Raw genomic sequence first — 18,060 nt, forward strand, 5'->3', positions numbered from 1 at the left:
CCTGAAGTTCTGGCATATTGTTGGAGGTTTTCCCGGTTTGGGCAGGGTTATGATATGTGCTGCTAAGAATTCGGTTGGGAGGTTACCTTGTTGTGTAGCATGGTTGAAAGCCCTTGTTATGTGTGGACATAGTGTGTGTTTGAAAGTTGCATAATAAATATCGGTGAGACCGTCCGGTCCTGGTGCCTTCCCTTTCGCCATCGACTCTATAAGATGCATTACTTCTTGGTCAGTGACAGGGCTGGTTAGGTGTGTAATATGGTGTGATTGAAGTTTAGGCAGCTCAAACCTGCGTAGATATTATTGTATTGTGTCGTGGGTGGGTTGGGGTGTTTGCGAGTTGTTCTTGAGGTTATAAAGGGAACTGCAATAAGTAGCGAACTCATCACAGATCTTTGTAGGTTGGGTCAGTTTGTGTCCTGTTGGGGACAGCAGGTAAGGGATTCTAGTTTGTGCCTGCTTGTCTCAGAGTCTTTGGGCTAATGCTTTGCTAGCTCTGTTTCCTAGGACGAAGGTAGTGGCTTTTAATTTTTTTAATGCGTAACTTGCTTTTTGAAAGGCTATGGTATTGATTTGTCTTTGCAAGTCAGCTATCGCGGTTTGCGTGGTGTTTGAGGGAGTGATTTGGTTAGCTCTGTGGAGGTCTTGCAATTTTTTAAGAGTTTGAATATGTGCCTGGTGTTTGTTTTTGTTTTCAATTTATTTATTTTTTTCTTCTTTGAGTTAATTATATTCTCAGTTAAAGATCGTGTGATTCAAACTCTCGTCTAGGTTTATAGGGTATGTCTGTGTGTGGGGAGGTTACGGTTATGACGCCCATGTCTGTGTATATAAAACGTGGGTGTCTACTTGTCTTGTTGGCCTGACTGGGCTTTTTAGGTCACCCACGGGAGCGGTGGAGAGATCTTGCCCCTTTACTTATCTCCTTTAGGTACACATTCCTTAGCATGGATTGCCCTCCAGGGCGCTCCACGCCAGCGGGAATGTGTGTTAACGTTTACGTGCTAGGGCATGATGACCTTCCCTATAACCACCGGGATATGTCCCCTTTCCTCTCCCCACCCTCCCGTTCAGTCCCCTTACTTCAAACCTTTGACCATGGAACTCGAACCGTAAATGTCCCGTAATGTTCACTGCACCATCCGCCGGGCATGTCTCCTCGTTTTAGTTGTCTTCCACTCCCCTTGCATTCAAACGCTGCGAGGATGGCCCGTGGGTGGGTTGTTCACCTCTATGCCCCATGCTTGCAAAAGTTCAGTGCCCTCTGTGTGGGATGTGACCATGTGCGTCTTGCGTCCTTGTTGATGAGCAGTTTAACCGGGTATCCCCAGCGATATTGGAGGTTGTGCTGGCGATAGAGATTCTGTGATGTTTCTGTATTTCCGTCTTCTCCTCAGGGTCTTGGTGGACAAGTCCGTGTAGATGTGTATATCTTTAAACTTCTCCATTGTCGTGCTGTTGGTCGGGTGAGCCCTCAGAATCTGTTCCTTGACATGAAAGTAATGTACCCTCATAAGCACATCTCGTGGGGTGGAGGGGGGTAGGTGCGTGGGGCTGGCGACTCTGTGTATCCTATACAGGATCATCATGTCTGATGGTATATCAGGCAATATGGAACGGAAGAACTCAGTTGCATAAGCTGTCAGCTCCTGTGGTCGCACCTCCTCCGGTATGCCCCTGAGCCTAAGATTGTTGCGGCGGGAGCGATCTTCCAGATCCATTAATTTATTTTCAAAATGTTCTAACCTGGATCTTTGTCTGCAAGGGAATCATGGGCTGCTACAAATTCCTCCATTTTACCCATCATGTGGGTGGTCCGGTTGCCTAGGTCAGCAACTGCTGTGTGGACTGTGTTTTGCATTTTGTTTGCCAGGTCGTCCAGCATTTGCTGCAGGGTCTGCTTGCTTACTGCCATTCCCGCTGTGCGCTCACTGTCCGTGTCGGACTCGGCGCCATCTTGGGCCTGCTGGCTCACAGATTTGTGCTGAGGTGTGCGGGCTGCAAAGAAATCCGCTTTTTCCTTGGCGTCCGCCGCTTTTTTCGAGCGGTATTGCGACATTCTTAAGGGTGATCGTGGGCAAGTTGTTTTTTGCAGAATGGAAGCTTTTAATGAGCCTTGTCGGCAGAGCTCGTTCAATCCGCGACCATCCGGCTTGGGTTCCGGCCACGCCCCTTTAATTTAAGACTATGTCCTCTTGTTGTGGTAGTTTTTCTTCTTTTAAATATAGTCTCCACCTTTATTGTGTTGATTCCCTTTATGTATTTAAATGTTTCTATCATATCCCCCCCGTTTCGTCTTTCCTCCAAGCTATACATGTTGAGATCCTTTAACCTTTCCTGGTAAGTTTTATCCTGCAATCCATGAACCAGTTTAGTAGCCCTTCTCTGAACTCTCTCCAAAGTAGAGATACGGTCTCCAGTACTGCGTACAATACTCCAAGTAAGGGCTCACCAGTGTTCTGTACAATGGCATGAGCCATATACCTCTGCCAATACAACCAAGCATTCTGCTAGCATTTCCTGCTGCTTTATTACATGGTCTGCCTACTTTTAAGTCACCTAAATCCCTTTCCTCAGATGTTGAGGTTATGACTATCAAATATTCTACACTCTGCCCTTGGGTTTTTACGTCCAAGATGCAGTATCTTGCACTTATCTACATTAAAGGTCAGCTGCCACAGCTCTGACAAATTTCCTAGCTGTTAATTTACAAATACCACACCAGGAACATACGGTGACAGTTCTCCCACTCCATGACCCCTTGAACGAAGGCAGCAACAAACCCCTCTTGTACTCTCAGTGACCAGTTTGGCCCTATGTATATGACTAGATCACATCTACCGATAAAACGCTTCTATGGTGGACTCAATAACATTTTGCCCTCCATAACAGGGACATAAATATTCCACCCGAAACCTACCAAATCACATCGCACTTTATAATCTTGTAATCATAATGCATGTACCAACTTACCGATAAAAAAAAAAAAGGAATATTTTATATATTAAATACTAGTAAACCGCCCAGAGACCCAGGTAAAGTACCGGCCAATACCTGTAACAGTTTCCGGCATTAGATCACACGCTAACAGATGGTCTAAACGTTAACTGAGTGGCGTTTCTCCAAACCTCCACGGATCAGAGCGCTATTTGCACCGATTGGGCGCTCCACCAAGAGCTATCCAGGGAGATAAGACGTGTGGGGGTTCATAACCATTTTCAGTGTTTATGTATTTGACTCTTTGTATCTGGGAGATAATTAACTTACCGAGCTTTGACTCAATTATCTCCCAGAAACAGAGATGCCTGGTTGGGATCAATGTGTAAAGGAATGGAGACCCCATGCTGGGGGTCTGGGCAGAATATACTCTGCCTTAACCACATCTTCTTAAAATATCCTTACCTCAAGTTCACTTTTAACCACATTGACCAATGGGTGAGAAAAAAATGGCAGGTCATCTTCAGTGTCTTCGGTGTAAGATACCCAAGTTATCCTCTGCCTTGTTTTTAGGTTGCGTTGAGCACAATCTCTCCAAAGGCGGCATACACTAAGACCAAGAAAAGCATTACATATGCATAAAAAACAGATAAAAAAAAAAAAAAAAAAGTGACAAAGTTGCTTCTTGAGTCATTAGCAAACACACACACACTGAAATTCTAACCATTGTCAATAATGCAATCTAGGGCTGAAAATGGCCAATAAAGAGAAATGTTTTAATAAAGTGATGTATTATTTTTCAGTTGTACCAGACTTTGCCAAGGTGCCACCTAGTGGGGAAACCATGTGAGGCTTCTTTTTACCTTGTCATTGTGGGAATTTTCTGCTATACATGGTCATGTATTAAAAAAAAAAAAAAAAAAGCCCCCCCCAAAAAAGCCAAATTTCTAAATTTAAGACAACTTGTGCCTAAAACAGAGGTTGAGAACTGTTCTTAATTCAAAACACCTTCTGTCACTTACCTGGGTCCAGCTCTGATGTCCCTTTAGAGGTGGAGTTCCCACTCAAAGCTAATTATTGCAATTTATCAAAAAAACTAATAATTAGCCTTGCAGGTGTAAGGAACCTGAGACACTGCACCAAAACCAGTGTTGTGCATGCCTATAGCAAGGCTCGACAAATCCCAGGTGCCAGGTCACCATGGCGATCAGGAATTTAGTCCTGGCTCCTGGGATTTGGGAACATGTTCCTTCCTAAGCGGGTGGCTATGCGCTCTGTAGGTGGACAGAGAGGGAGCTGTGATCTCCCTGCTCTGCTTCATCGCTTAGTGATTTCAGAGTAGAAATAGGATGTCACTCTGGCCCCGGCATCACTAAGGAGCTTGTGAGTGAGCGGAGCAGGGACATCACAGCTCTCAAGAATGTGTGTGTGTATAGTGGATGCAGTGAGAGTATTTGTTTAGTGAATGCAGTGTGTGTGTGTGTAAGTGCGCATGCAGTGTATGTTTGTGTATAGTGAATGCAGAGTGTGTGTTTGTGTAGTGTGTATAGTGAATGCAGTGTTTGTGCAGAGTGTGTGTGTAGTGTGTATGTGTTTGTGCAGGTATGTGTAAAATGGGAGGGGGAAATGTAATTTTTTTTTTTTAATTAAAAAAAAAAAATAAAAAAAAAAATATATATATATATATATTTTAGTCCCCCCCCCCCCCGGTCTGCATTATCTGTATCTTTGTCGGCAGCTACCAAAATTGCTGAATATACAGAACAACCGCCAGACCGATAATCTGGATGGAGGCTGGTCACTAGGGATCAACATTCATTCATGTGGGAATGGAGTTTATACTCACCTTTTTTCCACACCGTGCCGGTCTCCCCGCCTCTATGGCTGAGATAATCATGATTGATGATCTCTGCCAATCCAATGCTTTCCCAGAGGAAAGCACTGAGAAGCTATTGTGCATGCGTTGCAAAGCGCTGCGCCAATCAGCATCTCCTCATAGACATGCATTGAATCTATGCATATCTATGGGAACGTTCAGTGCCTCCATGCAGAGCGTGGAGGCGCTGAATACCGTGCAGCACTGAGATAGGACGCACTTTAGTGGCTGTCACTAAAGGTATAACTACGCACCCTTATTATAGATCATTTTGTTAAAGGAACACTATAGTCACCTAAATTACTTTAGCTAAATAAAGCGGTTTTAGTGTATAGATCATTCCCCTGCAATTTCACTGCTCAATTCACTGTCATTTAGGAGTTCAATCACTTTGTTTCTGTTTATGCAGCCCTAGCCACACCTCCCCTGGCTATGATTGACAGAGCCTGCATGAAAAAAACTGGTTTCACTTCCAAACAGATGTAATTTACCTTAAATAATTGTATCTCAATCTCTAAATTGAACTTTAATCACATACAGGAGGCTCTTGCAAGCTAGTAACATAGCAGGGATAAGAAAATCTTAATTAAACAGAACTTGCAATAAAGAAAGCCTAAATAGGGCTCTCTTTACAGGAAGTGTTTATGGAGGGCTGTGCAAGTCACATGCAGGGGAGGTGTGACTAGGGTTAATAAACAAAGGGATTTAACTCCTAAATGGCAGAGGATTGAGCAGTGAGGCTGCAGGGGCATGTTCTCTACACCAAAACTGCTTCATTAAGCTAAAGTTGTTCAGGTGACTATAGTGTCTATAGTGAAAGAGGGCTTTCATTTTACATCAAATATTCCTATAGGAAACAATTTAATATGAATAAAATCTAAAAAGTTTTGAGAAATTAAGAAATGTTATTTTTCATGTTCTGCATGGCATTTAACCCCTTAAGGACCAAACTTCTGGAATAAAAGAGAATCATGACAGGTCACATATTAAACTGTGAATGTCATAATATTGTTAGTTTTTACTGCAATAAAAATATCCATATTTGTATTAAGCAATGTCTCATGAGTACAACAGTATCCCCCTATGTACAGGTTTTATGGTGTTTTGGAAAGTAACAGGGTCTAATATACCACGTTCTATTTTTCAGTTTATACACATTGAAATTTGCCAGCTTGGTTGTGTTGCCTTTGAAACCATATGGAAATCCAAGAATCAAAAATTACTCCCATGATAGTACACCATTTGCAAAAGTAGACAACCCAAGGTATTGCAAATGAGATATTTCCAGTCTTTGTCAAAGCTACTTGGTCAAACAGTGGTCAAAGTTAGCGTTCAAATTTGTTTTATGCATTTTTCACACAAAAAAAACGTCCATTCACCAATAATATCGTCGTGATGACACGATGATCAACATTCGTTGTGCTCTGAAAGACTCCCGAGTAAAACAGTACCCCCCCCATAACCCCCCTCATATACAGGTTTTATGATGTTTTGGAAAGTTACAGGGTCAATCTAGGGCTTACACAACTATAATACAAGTTTAAAACTAGCTTTTGTCCCCCGGTTATGACCTAGCGGTCATAGACCTCACAGTCCAGCTGATGGCTCCTCATCAGCATGCTCTCAGCCTCTATTAGATTTCCCTACCCCAGCAGGAGTGCTAGCACACATGCGCAGCACAGGAGCCAGCTGATTCCCCTAACCGGAAGTGACAAGGGTAGGGAATATTCACAGTAGGAAAATTTGATTGAACACCAGATTAGCTACAGGGAGACTGTCTCGATTGACAGGCAAGTCCCCCTAGGCGTGCTCTCCAGCATGGGAAGGGAAGTAGTCAGGTAAGTGGCTAAAACGGGCTATGGTGCCCGGCGACATTCAGGACCGCCTCTTAACGCGCGACATAAAGGTGTTAATAGCGCATTTGTATGCATGTCTAGTAATGAGTGTTGGAGGTGCCCCAAATGATTGGGCTTTGTTATTTCTGACGGCAGTCCTGTTGTCATACATGTAGGTCTAAAGTCTCTGACCAGTGACCTTGTTCTAGAACAGTTAAACCACAACAAAGACAACCCAATAGAATATCAGCTCAAGCAGAACATGCTTCTGAAGACAATCATATATACTAAAATTCCCAATTACATAATTAAATCTGAAGAAGAACAAGTCACTTACAATAAAGAGAAGTGTACAGGCACTCTTCCATCTGATAGGTGCTGGATATCTGGGTAACCCACTCCTGGTACCTCACAATAATATATACAACAACAAAATGATACCGCACTCTATATGAAATAATGCTGTAGAGCTGATTCTTGCAAGTATAAATTTATTAAATATCTAAAGATAATGAAATATCTCAAAACTTATAATTGATGGCAAAATATATCTACAATCTCACCATAACAACTAAACAATAATAAATATATACAGTAAGCCCCCAATATAAACCGAAAATGATAATAAAGCAGAGTGCACAGAGGCACTAAATGATAGAGAGCCCTCTATCTGCTATATACAATGTACACAAAAGTCCATCAATGATATAGAAAAAGTATGTGTGGAAAATGAAAAAAATGTCCAAAAAGGAAAAAAAGGAAAAAAATGAAAAAAAAAGGAAGTATTTACAGTCCAAATATGTGTACACTGATGATTGTATATAGATATTGCTCCAAATGCTTAATGGTTAGATCTCACCACGATTAGAAGTCAGAGGATTCCCTTTATCATCTTCTGGTCGTATCTGTGACTGAGGGATTATCTCCGGTCTATGCCAGGATAGAGGAACATCCAGTGAGTCCTCCCTTGTCCAGTGCGTCCTCCTATCTCCTTCTTTGTTTGCTGGTTGTTGTAGAGGGTCTCTTTGTCATCGGTGGGGTGCTGTAACGGGCGCTGTAACGGGCTGCGCGCTCGGAATCCAACGATCCCTTCAATGGCCCTATCGGGAATGAGTGTGAGATGCTTTTTATGTCTCTTTGGCGCGCCCGCCCTCTCGCGGGTCGCGCTATGATGACGTCACACTTTGATCGACATGAATGTGCTCCGTAGAGCGAAATTCTCAAAATAACTATCAACATATTCACATATTTACAAACTCTCAATCCTCTTCCCGACTACCCAGAAAAGACTAAATGTGTTAAAAAAAAAAAAAAAAAATAAATAAAACTTAAAACCAAGATACTAGTCTGTTATATATTTATAGTTTGTAAATGGATAATAACCAAAAGGGAAAATTTTTTGTTATAAAGATCATAAGTCGTTTCTATTATAGTAAGATAATATGGCCGTTGTCTACTCCATATCCTTTTTAAAGAGACACAGTCCCTTTATTATTTAATCATGACTGTGTGATTTCCCTATTATAGAACATCTTTGTAAGAATGTGGTTTACGTATGTCGTCAAATTAGTACTGGGACTCTTATGTCCCGTAAACTAAACATTAATCTGTTGCTGGTAATATTGTTTCAAAAGTATCCAAGAATATATACTAAACGGATTGAGAGAGGAAATAGTTACCTCTTGGGGTAAAACATCTAAGCAAAGATTATTACGGAAGCCTTCAGTTTGCCATCAAATGGTTAAGACAAACATCTACATCTTACTATTGCAATTAGTCCTTGATGGTGTATCTATAGCGTATTGAGACACTGAAGCAGCTTCTCAGAGATAAAAACCCTGCCTACTTATGAAATAGAAATGTACTCACCAGTGGTGTACCCAATGAAATATATCCGTGGTTATTCCAAATGTGGACCCCGTAACGACTATTCGGGTTGCGGACCAACGTTGGTCAATTTTGTAAGAGCCAGAAGAGGAGATAAGGGACCAGGCGGACCAATCATGGTCAAAATCAGACTTTGACCATGATTGGTCCGCCTGGTCCCTTATCTCCTCTTCTGGCTCTTACAAAATTGACCAACGTTGGTCCGCAACCCGAATAGTCGTTACGGGGTCCACATTTGGAATAACCACGGATATATTTCATTGGGTACACCACTGGTGAGTACATTTCTATTTCATAAGTAGGCAGGGTTTTTATCTCTGAGAAGCTGCTTCAGTGTCTCAATACGCTATAGATACACCATCAAGGACTAATTGCAATAGTAAGATGTAGATGTTTGTCTTAACCATTTGATGGCAAACTGAAGGCTTCCGTAATAATCTTTGCTTAGATGTTTTACCCCAAGAGGTAACTATTTCCTCACTCAATCCGTTTAGTATATATTCTTGGATACTTTTGAAACAATATTACCAGCAACAGATTAATGTTTAGTTTACGGGACATAAGAGTCCCAGTACTAATTTGACGACATACGTAAACCACATTCTTACAAAGATGTTCTATAATAGGGAAATCACACAGTCATGATTAAATAATAGAGGACTTAATAAAGGGACTGTGTCTCTTTAAAAAGGATATGGAGTAGACAACGGCCATATTATCTTACTATAATAGAAACGACTTATGATCTTTATAACAAAAAATTTTCCCTTTTGGTTATTATCCATTTACAAACTATAAATATATAACAGACTAGTATCTTGGTTTTAAGTTTTATTTGTATTAATTTTTTTTTGAACACATTTAGAGTCTTTTCTGGGTAGTCGGGAAGAGGATTGAGAGTTTGTAAATATGTAAATATGTTGATAAAGTTATTTTGAGAATTTCGCTCTACGGAGCACATTCATGTCGATCAAAGTGTGACGTCATCATAGCGCGACCCGCGAGAAAGGGCGGGCGCGCCAAAGAGACATAAAAAGCATCTCACACTCATTCCCGATAGGGCCATTGAAGGGATCGTTGGATTCCGAGCGCGCAGCCCGTTACAGCGCCCGTTACTGCACCCCACCGATGACAAAGAGACCCTCTACAACAACCAGCAAACAAAGAAGGAGATAGGAGGACGCACTGGACAAGGGAGGACTCACTGGATGTTCCTCTATCCTGGCATAGACCGGAGATAATCCCTCAGTCACAGATATGACCAGAAGATGATAAAGGGAATCCTCTGACTTCTAATCGTGGTGAGATCTAACCATTAAGCATTTGGAGCAATATCTATATACAATCATCAGTGTACACATATTTGGACTGTAAATACTTCCTTTTTTTCCCTTTTTGGACATTTTTTTCATTTTCCACACATACTTTTTCTATATCATTGATGGACTTTTGTGTACATTGTATATAGCAGATAGAGGGCTCTCTATCATTTAGTGCCTCTGTGCACTCTGCTTTATCATCATTTTCGGTTTATATTGGGGGCTTACTGTATATATTTATTATTGTTTAGGTGTTATGGTGAGATTGTAGATATATTTTGCCATCAATTATACGTTTTGAGATATTTCATTATCTTTAGATATTTAATAAATTTATACTTGCAAGAATCAGCTCTACAGCATTATTTCATATAGAGTGCGGTATCATTTTGTTGTTGAAGAACAAGTCACTTGACCAGAATCTGTTTACATATCAAATAAAGGATTCTAAAATGTGAACAGATTTAACATATTTTACTGTAACAATGCCGTATGCTTCTAAATAAGCCATATACTATACTTCTAATTATGTATTATACAGCAGGGCTCAACAAATCCCAGGTGCCATGGCAACTAGGAATTTTGTTCTGGCTTCTGTCAACCCATTCTGCCCCCACACCCGAGGCGTATGGGCAGAGGCTGTGATCTTCCAGTTTTGCTCCCTCAGGCGCCCTGCAGTGATGCCGGGATAGGACATCACACCAGCCTCAACATCACTAAACAGCGCATGAGGGAGTAGAGCAAGAAGATGACAGGATTACAGCAGCTACGATGGATCCCAGGGAAAGGATCCACTCCAGCTCTCCCAAAGTTAGGGAGACTAGGTGGAAAGGAATTTAAATAAACCAATTCTGAGTTTGTGTGCTGGGCTGTGTAAAACTCCTCAGATATGCATAGAATCAATGCATCTCTATGGGGAAACAGTCAGCAGAGTGGAGACCCCAAAATCAATTAATGTTAGAGGTAAGCCAAAACATCACATCTCCAGAAATGAGAATGGTCAAATAAACTGTGCTCTCAGAGTTGTTAAATATGCAATAAGATAAAAAAGATCTCGAAGGAAACGTATATACAGTAGGAAAAATCGTAACAGAGGGAAAAAATGACCCTACCTTTTTTCAAAACTAGATAAAACACTTGGAAAGGAAAAAAAAGTGTATTGCCAGTAGGGGAGAACAGAATAACACCAAAATTCCGATGTACGGGTAGGAAAATGGGTAATATTGTATATCCCCTAAAGGTTATCCCTATATATCTCCTCTTGGTACTCTACCAGCCTCTCAAAAAAAAAAAAAAAAAAGAAACCGTACCTAAAAGTATCCTTTAAAAAAGGAGTCGATTTTTTTAGGTCTGCGTAAAGCAGAAATAAGGCAAGGCCCCTGGACCAGACAGAGCAGGGCCAGAGGAGGTGCAGATAGGAAACAATACTCCCCTAAGGATCATTAACCTCTCTTCTACTCCCCTCTCCACAATTCAACAGCAAGTCCTGTCCAAGGGTCTCTTTCGATCCAGTACCCCCATTTGACAAATTCACGTGGACTAAAGACATTCGTTAGAAAATTAGCTCTTCATAAACACCACACTATGAAAGATGAGGCAAAAGCACAGAATATTGGGCAAACAGTTAAGGACCTAGAGTGTCTACATACACTAGTAGATCTGTTGGATCTCAACGACGGCACTATTTCCGACGATATTCCCTATACAGACCTCAGAGTTACGATTACGCCGTAACTGCTCCTCAATTGAGGAATTCAAAAGCAAAGCATGATCATTACGTGGCGCCTTTAAAGAGAAGGGGTACCCGAATAAAACTTTAAAGAGAGCATATGCACGTGCACTACTGACAGACACATGCTCCCTAATTGAGGAAGTCCCCCCCCAAAAAAATGTAGCTTCACCTATACGCTGCATAGGCACCTTTGATGCAGGATGGGAGAATATGCAAACAATTTTAAAGAAATATTAGCCCGTCCTACTGTCAGATCAGCATCTTAAAAATGCCATTACCCCCTTTCCATCAGTCACAGCACGTAGGGGTAGGAATCTCAAGGATTTGCTGGTGCCAAGTCAACTCAACATACTGGCACCAACTAATTTAAAACCTTACCTTCCAGTTGGCACCTATCGCTGCGGTCATTGTAGTGAATGCCCATATATACTCAAAAATTCCAAAGAATTTTCAAACAGTGATTCAACTGTAAGTTTTAAAACACGTTCCTTTTTATAACTGCAAAACAGTGGGAGTCATTTACCTACTGATATGCTCATGCGGTATTTTAAGACTTTTAGACCATTTAAATGCCGAATCAGAGAACATGTCAATTCAGTTAAGAGGGAACCGGAGACCCCCATCTCCAGACACCTACCTTTACACCATCATCACTCCTCAGAAGGAGTTAGATTCATGGGGATTGAATCAAGATTACAACCACCACATAAGGGCAATTAGGATACCAAATTACACCAGAGGGAAGCTTATTGGATATATAGACTTAAAACTTTATCACCCAATGGACTGAACAAGGGTTTTCCCTTTTTGCCATTTGATTAGAAAACCTACCGTGTATTTTTTCCATATGAATCTATTGTGGAATAGCACCCACCTGTAAATACTGTATATACATATAACATTACCTATATTCACCTGCGTATACACTTCCAATGTACATATAATGTACTGACCAGGTTCACCCGGAATATACACCCCCAATATGAAGGACTCTTTTATATCCATAATGATGGATATGACACTATTACAGAAGATCGAGTCATATGCCCTTCCCTTTACTTCCAATGAAGGGAATTACGGACTATTATTAATTTGGGCAATACATACTTACAGTGATTTTTGTGACAAGCTGTGTTTGGGAGTCACTTTATGAGCTTCTATAATTCACTGAGTATCACACCGTTTACAGACATTCACCTTGTCCAAACGTTGTCTATAATATCAGAATCTGATATCTCCTCTATTGTGTGAATGTTAATATAAGGTGAGGTCATTGATTATCAGATGTGTCACTTACATCACCCTGGGTTTGATATACACACACACACGTGTATCCCTGGGTTTGCTCTAAACTCTTCCGCTCCCAGTTATGTCCACCACTAACATACCGTGTTTCCCCGAAAATAAGCCCTAGCTGAATTTTCAGGGTGGGCTGCAATATAAGCCCTACCCCGAAAATAAGACCTAGGCATTTTACCTTTGCGGCCCGGCGGGACTTCCTTCTTCTATGAGGGGGAGGGCCGCGGCATCGCGCAACGTGATGGCGACGTGCGCAGCGCCGTCAGTCTGCCTTTCTCGGATCTTCAGCGGAAGGATCCATTCCAGGCGGTGAGGCACCCAGTGGTCGGACTCTTTGAACTGTGAGTAGATACCGGTATTTTATGTCTGGGACTTAATTAAAGGGAGGGGGGTGAATTAATTAAAAAGAGAGGGGGGGTGAATTAATTAGAGGGGGGGGTGGCTTCCTTAAGCGATATGAACTGTCTCTAGATCGACAACACTGTTCAAGCTGGAAGATAATTAAGTTGTTAAACGTGCACTTGCATTCAAGTTCTTCATTGATGGCATAGACTTTTCTAAATACCAACTCTCCAACATGATTGCGATGGATGAAACTGCAGTGTATATGAGCCAAGGATCTCAAACGACAATTGATCAGAGGGGAGCCTCCTCAATCTACGTTCCCTCCACTGATTATGAAAGTGCACGTGTTACTTGTGTTTTGGCAATTCGTCTGGATGGAACAAAAGCCACACCTCTAATTATCGCAAAGGGCAAGAAAGTTAAGATTGAACGCGTTTCAGGCATTTATGTTCTTGAAACAGAAAAAGCCTGGTGCACACAAGCAGTTATAAGAAAGTGGATCGATTTAATGCTGCCACTTGTTCTGAGAGGTGGCCAAAGAGGTCTGCTAGTCTGGGATTCAGCCAGCACTCACCGCGCAAAAGACATGAAGAACTTCCTTGCAGAGAGAAGAATAGATCAAGCAATGATTCCCGCAGAAATGACTGCGTATCTCCAAACTCTTGATATTGCAATAAACAAACCATTCAAGGACCATTTGTGCACGGAAATCAATGAATACACTGAAAATAGATTGGTCAGAAATCAGCGTGGAAACTTTGTGAAGCCTAAACTGCTAGAGGTCGTGACATGGGTGAAGAATTCATGGGATAAAATCACTGACAGCTGTGTTGCCAAAGCACTACGAGCAGGCTACATGGAGAAGAAGTACTCGTTTAAGGAGAGCTATATTGCTTTACATGAGAGATTAGGCCCAATGGTTCAAAAGGAAATGGAAATGCAAGAAATTCAGGCTGGCAATCAGGGTTTGGAGAGTTATGATGACATTCCAGAAGAAGATGACATGATTGTAATTGAATAAATGTTGTTTACGGTAGGAAGAGCTACTGTACCATATATTGCTGTAAAGGAGAGATTAGGACCAATGGTTCAAAGGAAAATGAAGATGACTGTACCGGTATTTGAAGAAAAGTTGTTTAAATGTTGTTCAATGTACATACCGGTACCGTAAATAAATAAGCCCTACCCTGAAAATAAGCCCTAGTGTGTTTTTTGTGACTAAAATTAATATAAGACCCGGTCTTATTTCCGGAGAAACACGGTATGAATGCATTCATATGACAGTGCCCAATTCCATGCTTTGTTTGACATTACATGTGTCTGCATATTCTTATAATCTAGTCCGTACTTTGTTGCCCCACTCAGTGTATATATTCTGTTATCATTTGCCCATAGGGTTATGTCTCAACACATGGATCATTACGAATCCTGACAACACGAGATGATCTTTATTTCAAACTTTTACGCTGCAGCTTACACATTGTACCGCCCAGCCAACCCTAAATGGTTTGCATTGCTGTCTGTCTAGCTAAAAGCCTGCCCCTTTGGGCTGTGACTCATCAGTCGACCCGCCCAGCTGCTCAGCTGTTTTGGATCCCGGCAGATTTTAAAAAAAAAAAAGTACTTGTATGCAGGACTGGATACAATCTTTTCACTTTGTCCCTGACGACGGTGTGTGAGCACACCAAAACGCACGTTGGGCTCGTTTAGCTCTAGCACTTGTTTTTTTCACCTAGGTAGCACTTTTAGCACCAAGATGATTTACGTTTTATTTTTACCTTAGCCAACACTAGGGTCAGTTGGTACGGGTAGGCACTAGCCTTGTGCTGTGCCGAGGTATATATATAGGGACTAACTTGTTTTGGTCTTCAGATTACTGCCTCCCAGGTCTTTTCTTAGCTGCTATTTAAAGGAACACTATAGTCACCTAAATTACTTTAGCTAAATAAAGCAGTTTTAGTGTATAGATCATTCCCCTGCAATTTCACTGCTCAATTCACTGTCATTTAGGAGTTAAATCACTTTGTTTCTGTTTATGCAGCCCTAGCCACAACTCCCCTGGCTATGATTGACAGAGCCTGCATGAAAAAAAAAAAAACTGGTTTCACTTTCAAACAGATGTAATTTACCTTAAATAATTGGATCTCAATCTCTAAATTGAACTTTAATCACATACAGGAGGCTCTTGCAGGGTCTAGCAAGCTATTAACATAGCAGGGGATAAGAAAATATTAATTAAACAGAACTTGCAATAAAGAAAGCCTAAATAGGGCTCTCTTTACAGGAAGTGTTTATGGAAGGCTGTGCAAGTCACATGCAGGGAGGTGTGACTAGGGTTCATAAACAAAGGGATTTAACTCCTAAATGGCAGAGGATTGAGCAGTGGCATGTTCTATACACCAAAACTGCTTCATTAAGCTAAAGTTGTTCAGGTGACTATAGTGTCCCTTTAATGTTTTAGTTGTGTTTATGGGGCCTTTAGCTCTTCTGTCTTAACGGACTGTTTATCCACAAGATACTCATTATAGCTAACAATTCATTTTTTGACCATTTGACCTCTAGAGCTGAGAATGGGTCTATACAGGTGTTTTAGCCCTGTCTCATACTCTATGACCACTATGGTATGCTAAGCAGCCTTGACTCTGTATGTGCACATCTTAATACTCATAACTATTTCACTGGCTGTATATTTAGCCATCTCCTAGGGACGTTTAGGGACTTCTAAGCCCCAATTCCCAGTTTTTCTTCCTGTACCACTCTCCGACCAAGAGGAGATATGTAGGGATTACCTTTAGGGGATTTACAATATTACCCCGTTTCCTATCCGTCATCTGAATTTTGGTGTTATGTTCTCCCCTAGTGAAAACACACCTTTTTTTGCTTTTCCAAGTTTTTAAATCTAGTTTTGAAAAAAGGTAGGGTAATTTTCCCCTCTGTTACTATTTTTCCTAGTGTATATACATTTCCTTTCCCCTCCACTGTGTTCTCTCTCGCTGGGTCTTTGACTCATCAAGATTTTTTTTTTTTTTATCTTAAAATGTGAATATAATTTATCATGTTTTACTGTAATTATACTATACTTCGAATTATATATTACACAGAATAGCACAACCAACATATTGTACAGCACAGATAGAACAGTTGAACCACAACATAGAAAACCCAAAAGTATAGCAGCTGAAGCAGAACATGCTTCTGAAGAGAACATAAATATACAGAATTTCATTAGCATTTAAAGCTAACATGTTAATATAGTTATAGTCTTTTACAGTAATTGTGCTTTAATTCTAAATAAGTCACATACTATACTTCTAATTATACTGAATAGCCCAGGTGCTAAAATGTGAATAGATATCTTCTTTTTTTTACTGTAATTATTCCATACTTTTAGACTTAGTTATACAATATACAAAATAGCACAGCCCGTATATAGAAGAGAACAGATAACATATCAGTATAAAAAGGCTGAGTTACAGGTTAGTGCTCACTCAGTGAACTTAAATACAGTTACCCAGATACACATTGTAATGTCAGTGAGGTTGGCTGTGAGCATGTATGGGGAGTTCAATAGGAAGCTGGATAGTTAGAACTACAGCTCCCATGATGCTTTGTCATTAAGAAGGCTGCCGCAGCATCATGGGAGCTGTAGTTTTTCACTGTCTGAGCATTCTCCTTAGTCCATCCCTGGTGTATGAGTGTGGTGCCGTGAGTGTGGGATGCAGTGTCACCCACACACCATGCAGCTGTGAGCAGGGGTTTGATGGGCAGGAAGCTGAGCACTCTCTCCACCACCTCGGTCAGGTTACTGAGCACGCAGTGCCCCTGGCTGTCCAGGGAGCTCACCACCCGCAGCTCGCTGCCGTCCACTACCTCACCCAGCAGATCAAAACCTGCTCCCGCCATTCCTGCGGGAGGGAAAAACAAAACCAATACACGTCCAGCAGCGCGCGTGAGACGCTGCCATGGTAACGACGTATTATATCCCGTTACTCGACGCCCACAGTAAGCCCTCGGACGCCATATTTGATGTGGGCAGATGTAACCTGTTTAATCCAATGGCAACCAAAAGCATTGGGTTTCCTTATTTTTCTCCACACTTTTCTTAAAGGAACACTTTAAGCACCATAACCACTTAGCTCGATGAAGTGGTTATGGTGCTTTGATTGTTCCTTTAATCATATACCACATGTCACAAAAGGGTGTCTTTATAGCCACCCCACCATATAGTGACAGAATATAGTGTGAGTGTAAATATATCTCGGTATTCTTATCACCATTATTTATATAGCGCCATATTCCGAAGCACCTTACAATTATATATGGAAATAAAAAAAAAAAAACCAGCAATTATCGACACACGGCGTAGTGGTGACAGAGGTGAAAAGAGCCCCGATCAATAGACTGTGGAGGGAATAATATACCTCAACTTTTAAATGTACTAAGAGGGACACTTTAATTTCTGCGTTGTGAGTGGGGGGGTTGGGGTGGCCCTTGGTGAGGCTGTTTTGAAATACTTTTGGTGACTTACTAAGAAAAATATTTATGCAACTAAAATGTAATTGTAATGAGTATATACCCCTACACGCAGGATCCAGCCTAACAGAAGACAGTACAGAGGAGAGATACGTCTACCGGACCTTAGAGTGGCCGGACTCGACGTAAAAGGATAAGACAGAGTCAGGAACGATCCGAGGTCAAGGGCACAAAGAGACAGCGTAAACGAAAACTAGCCGGGGACTGGTACACAGGAATCAGCAAGCCGGCAAACAGTACAGAATAGGATAAAGCGAAAACGAAGTCAGAATACAAAGCCAAGGTCAAATACGGAGA

The 18,060-nt window shown here is 41.3% G+C and overlaps 1 protein-coding gene across 1 annotated transcript in view; it reads right to left on the reverse strand.

Moving 5' to 3' along the window:
- Window positions 1–17,163, reverse strand: part of LOC134601435 (F-box only protein 22-like) — a 52,599-nt gene extending 35,436 nt beyond the window's left edge. The window contains exons 1-2 of the mRNA XM_063445921.1: window positions 16,967–17,163; window positions 3,403–3,547 (exon numbers count right to left, since the gene is read on the reverse strand). Of these exons, the coding sequence (XP_063301991.1) occupies window positions 3,403–3,547; window positions 16,967–17,133 (312 nt within the window). The 5' untranslated portion in view covers window positions 17,134–17,163. The remainder of the gene's footprint in view (window positions 1–3,402; window positions 3,548–16,966) is intronic.
- Between the last annotated feature and the right edge of the window lie 897 nt (window positions 17,164–18,060).

Source organism: Pelobates fuscus, chromosome 3, assembly GCF_036172605.1.
Source record: "Pelobates fuscus isolate aPelFus1 chromosome 3, aPelFus1.pri, whole genome shotgun sequence".
Classification (NCBI taxonomy): Eukaryota; Metazoa; Chordata; class Amphibia; order Anura; family Pelobatidae; genus Pelobates; species Pelobates fuscus.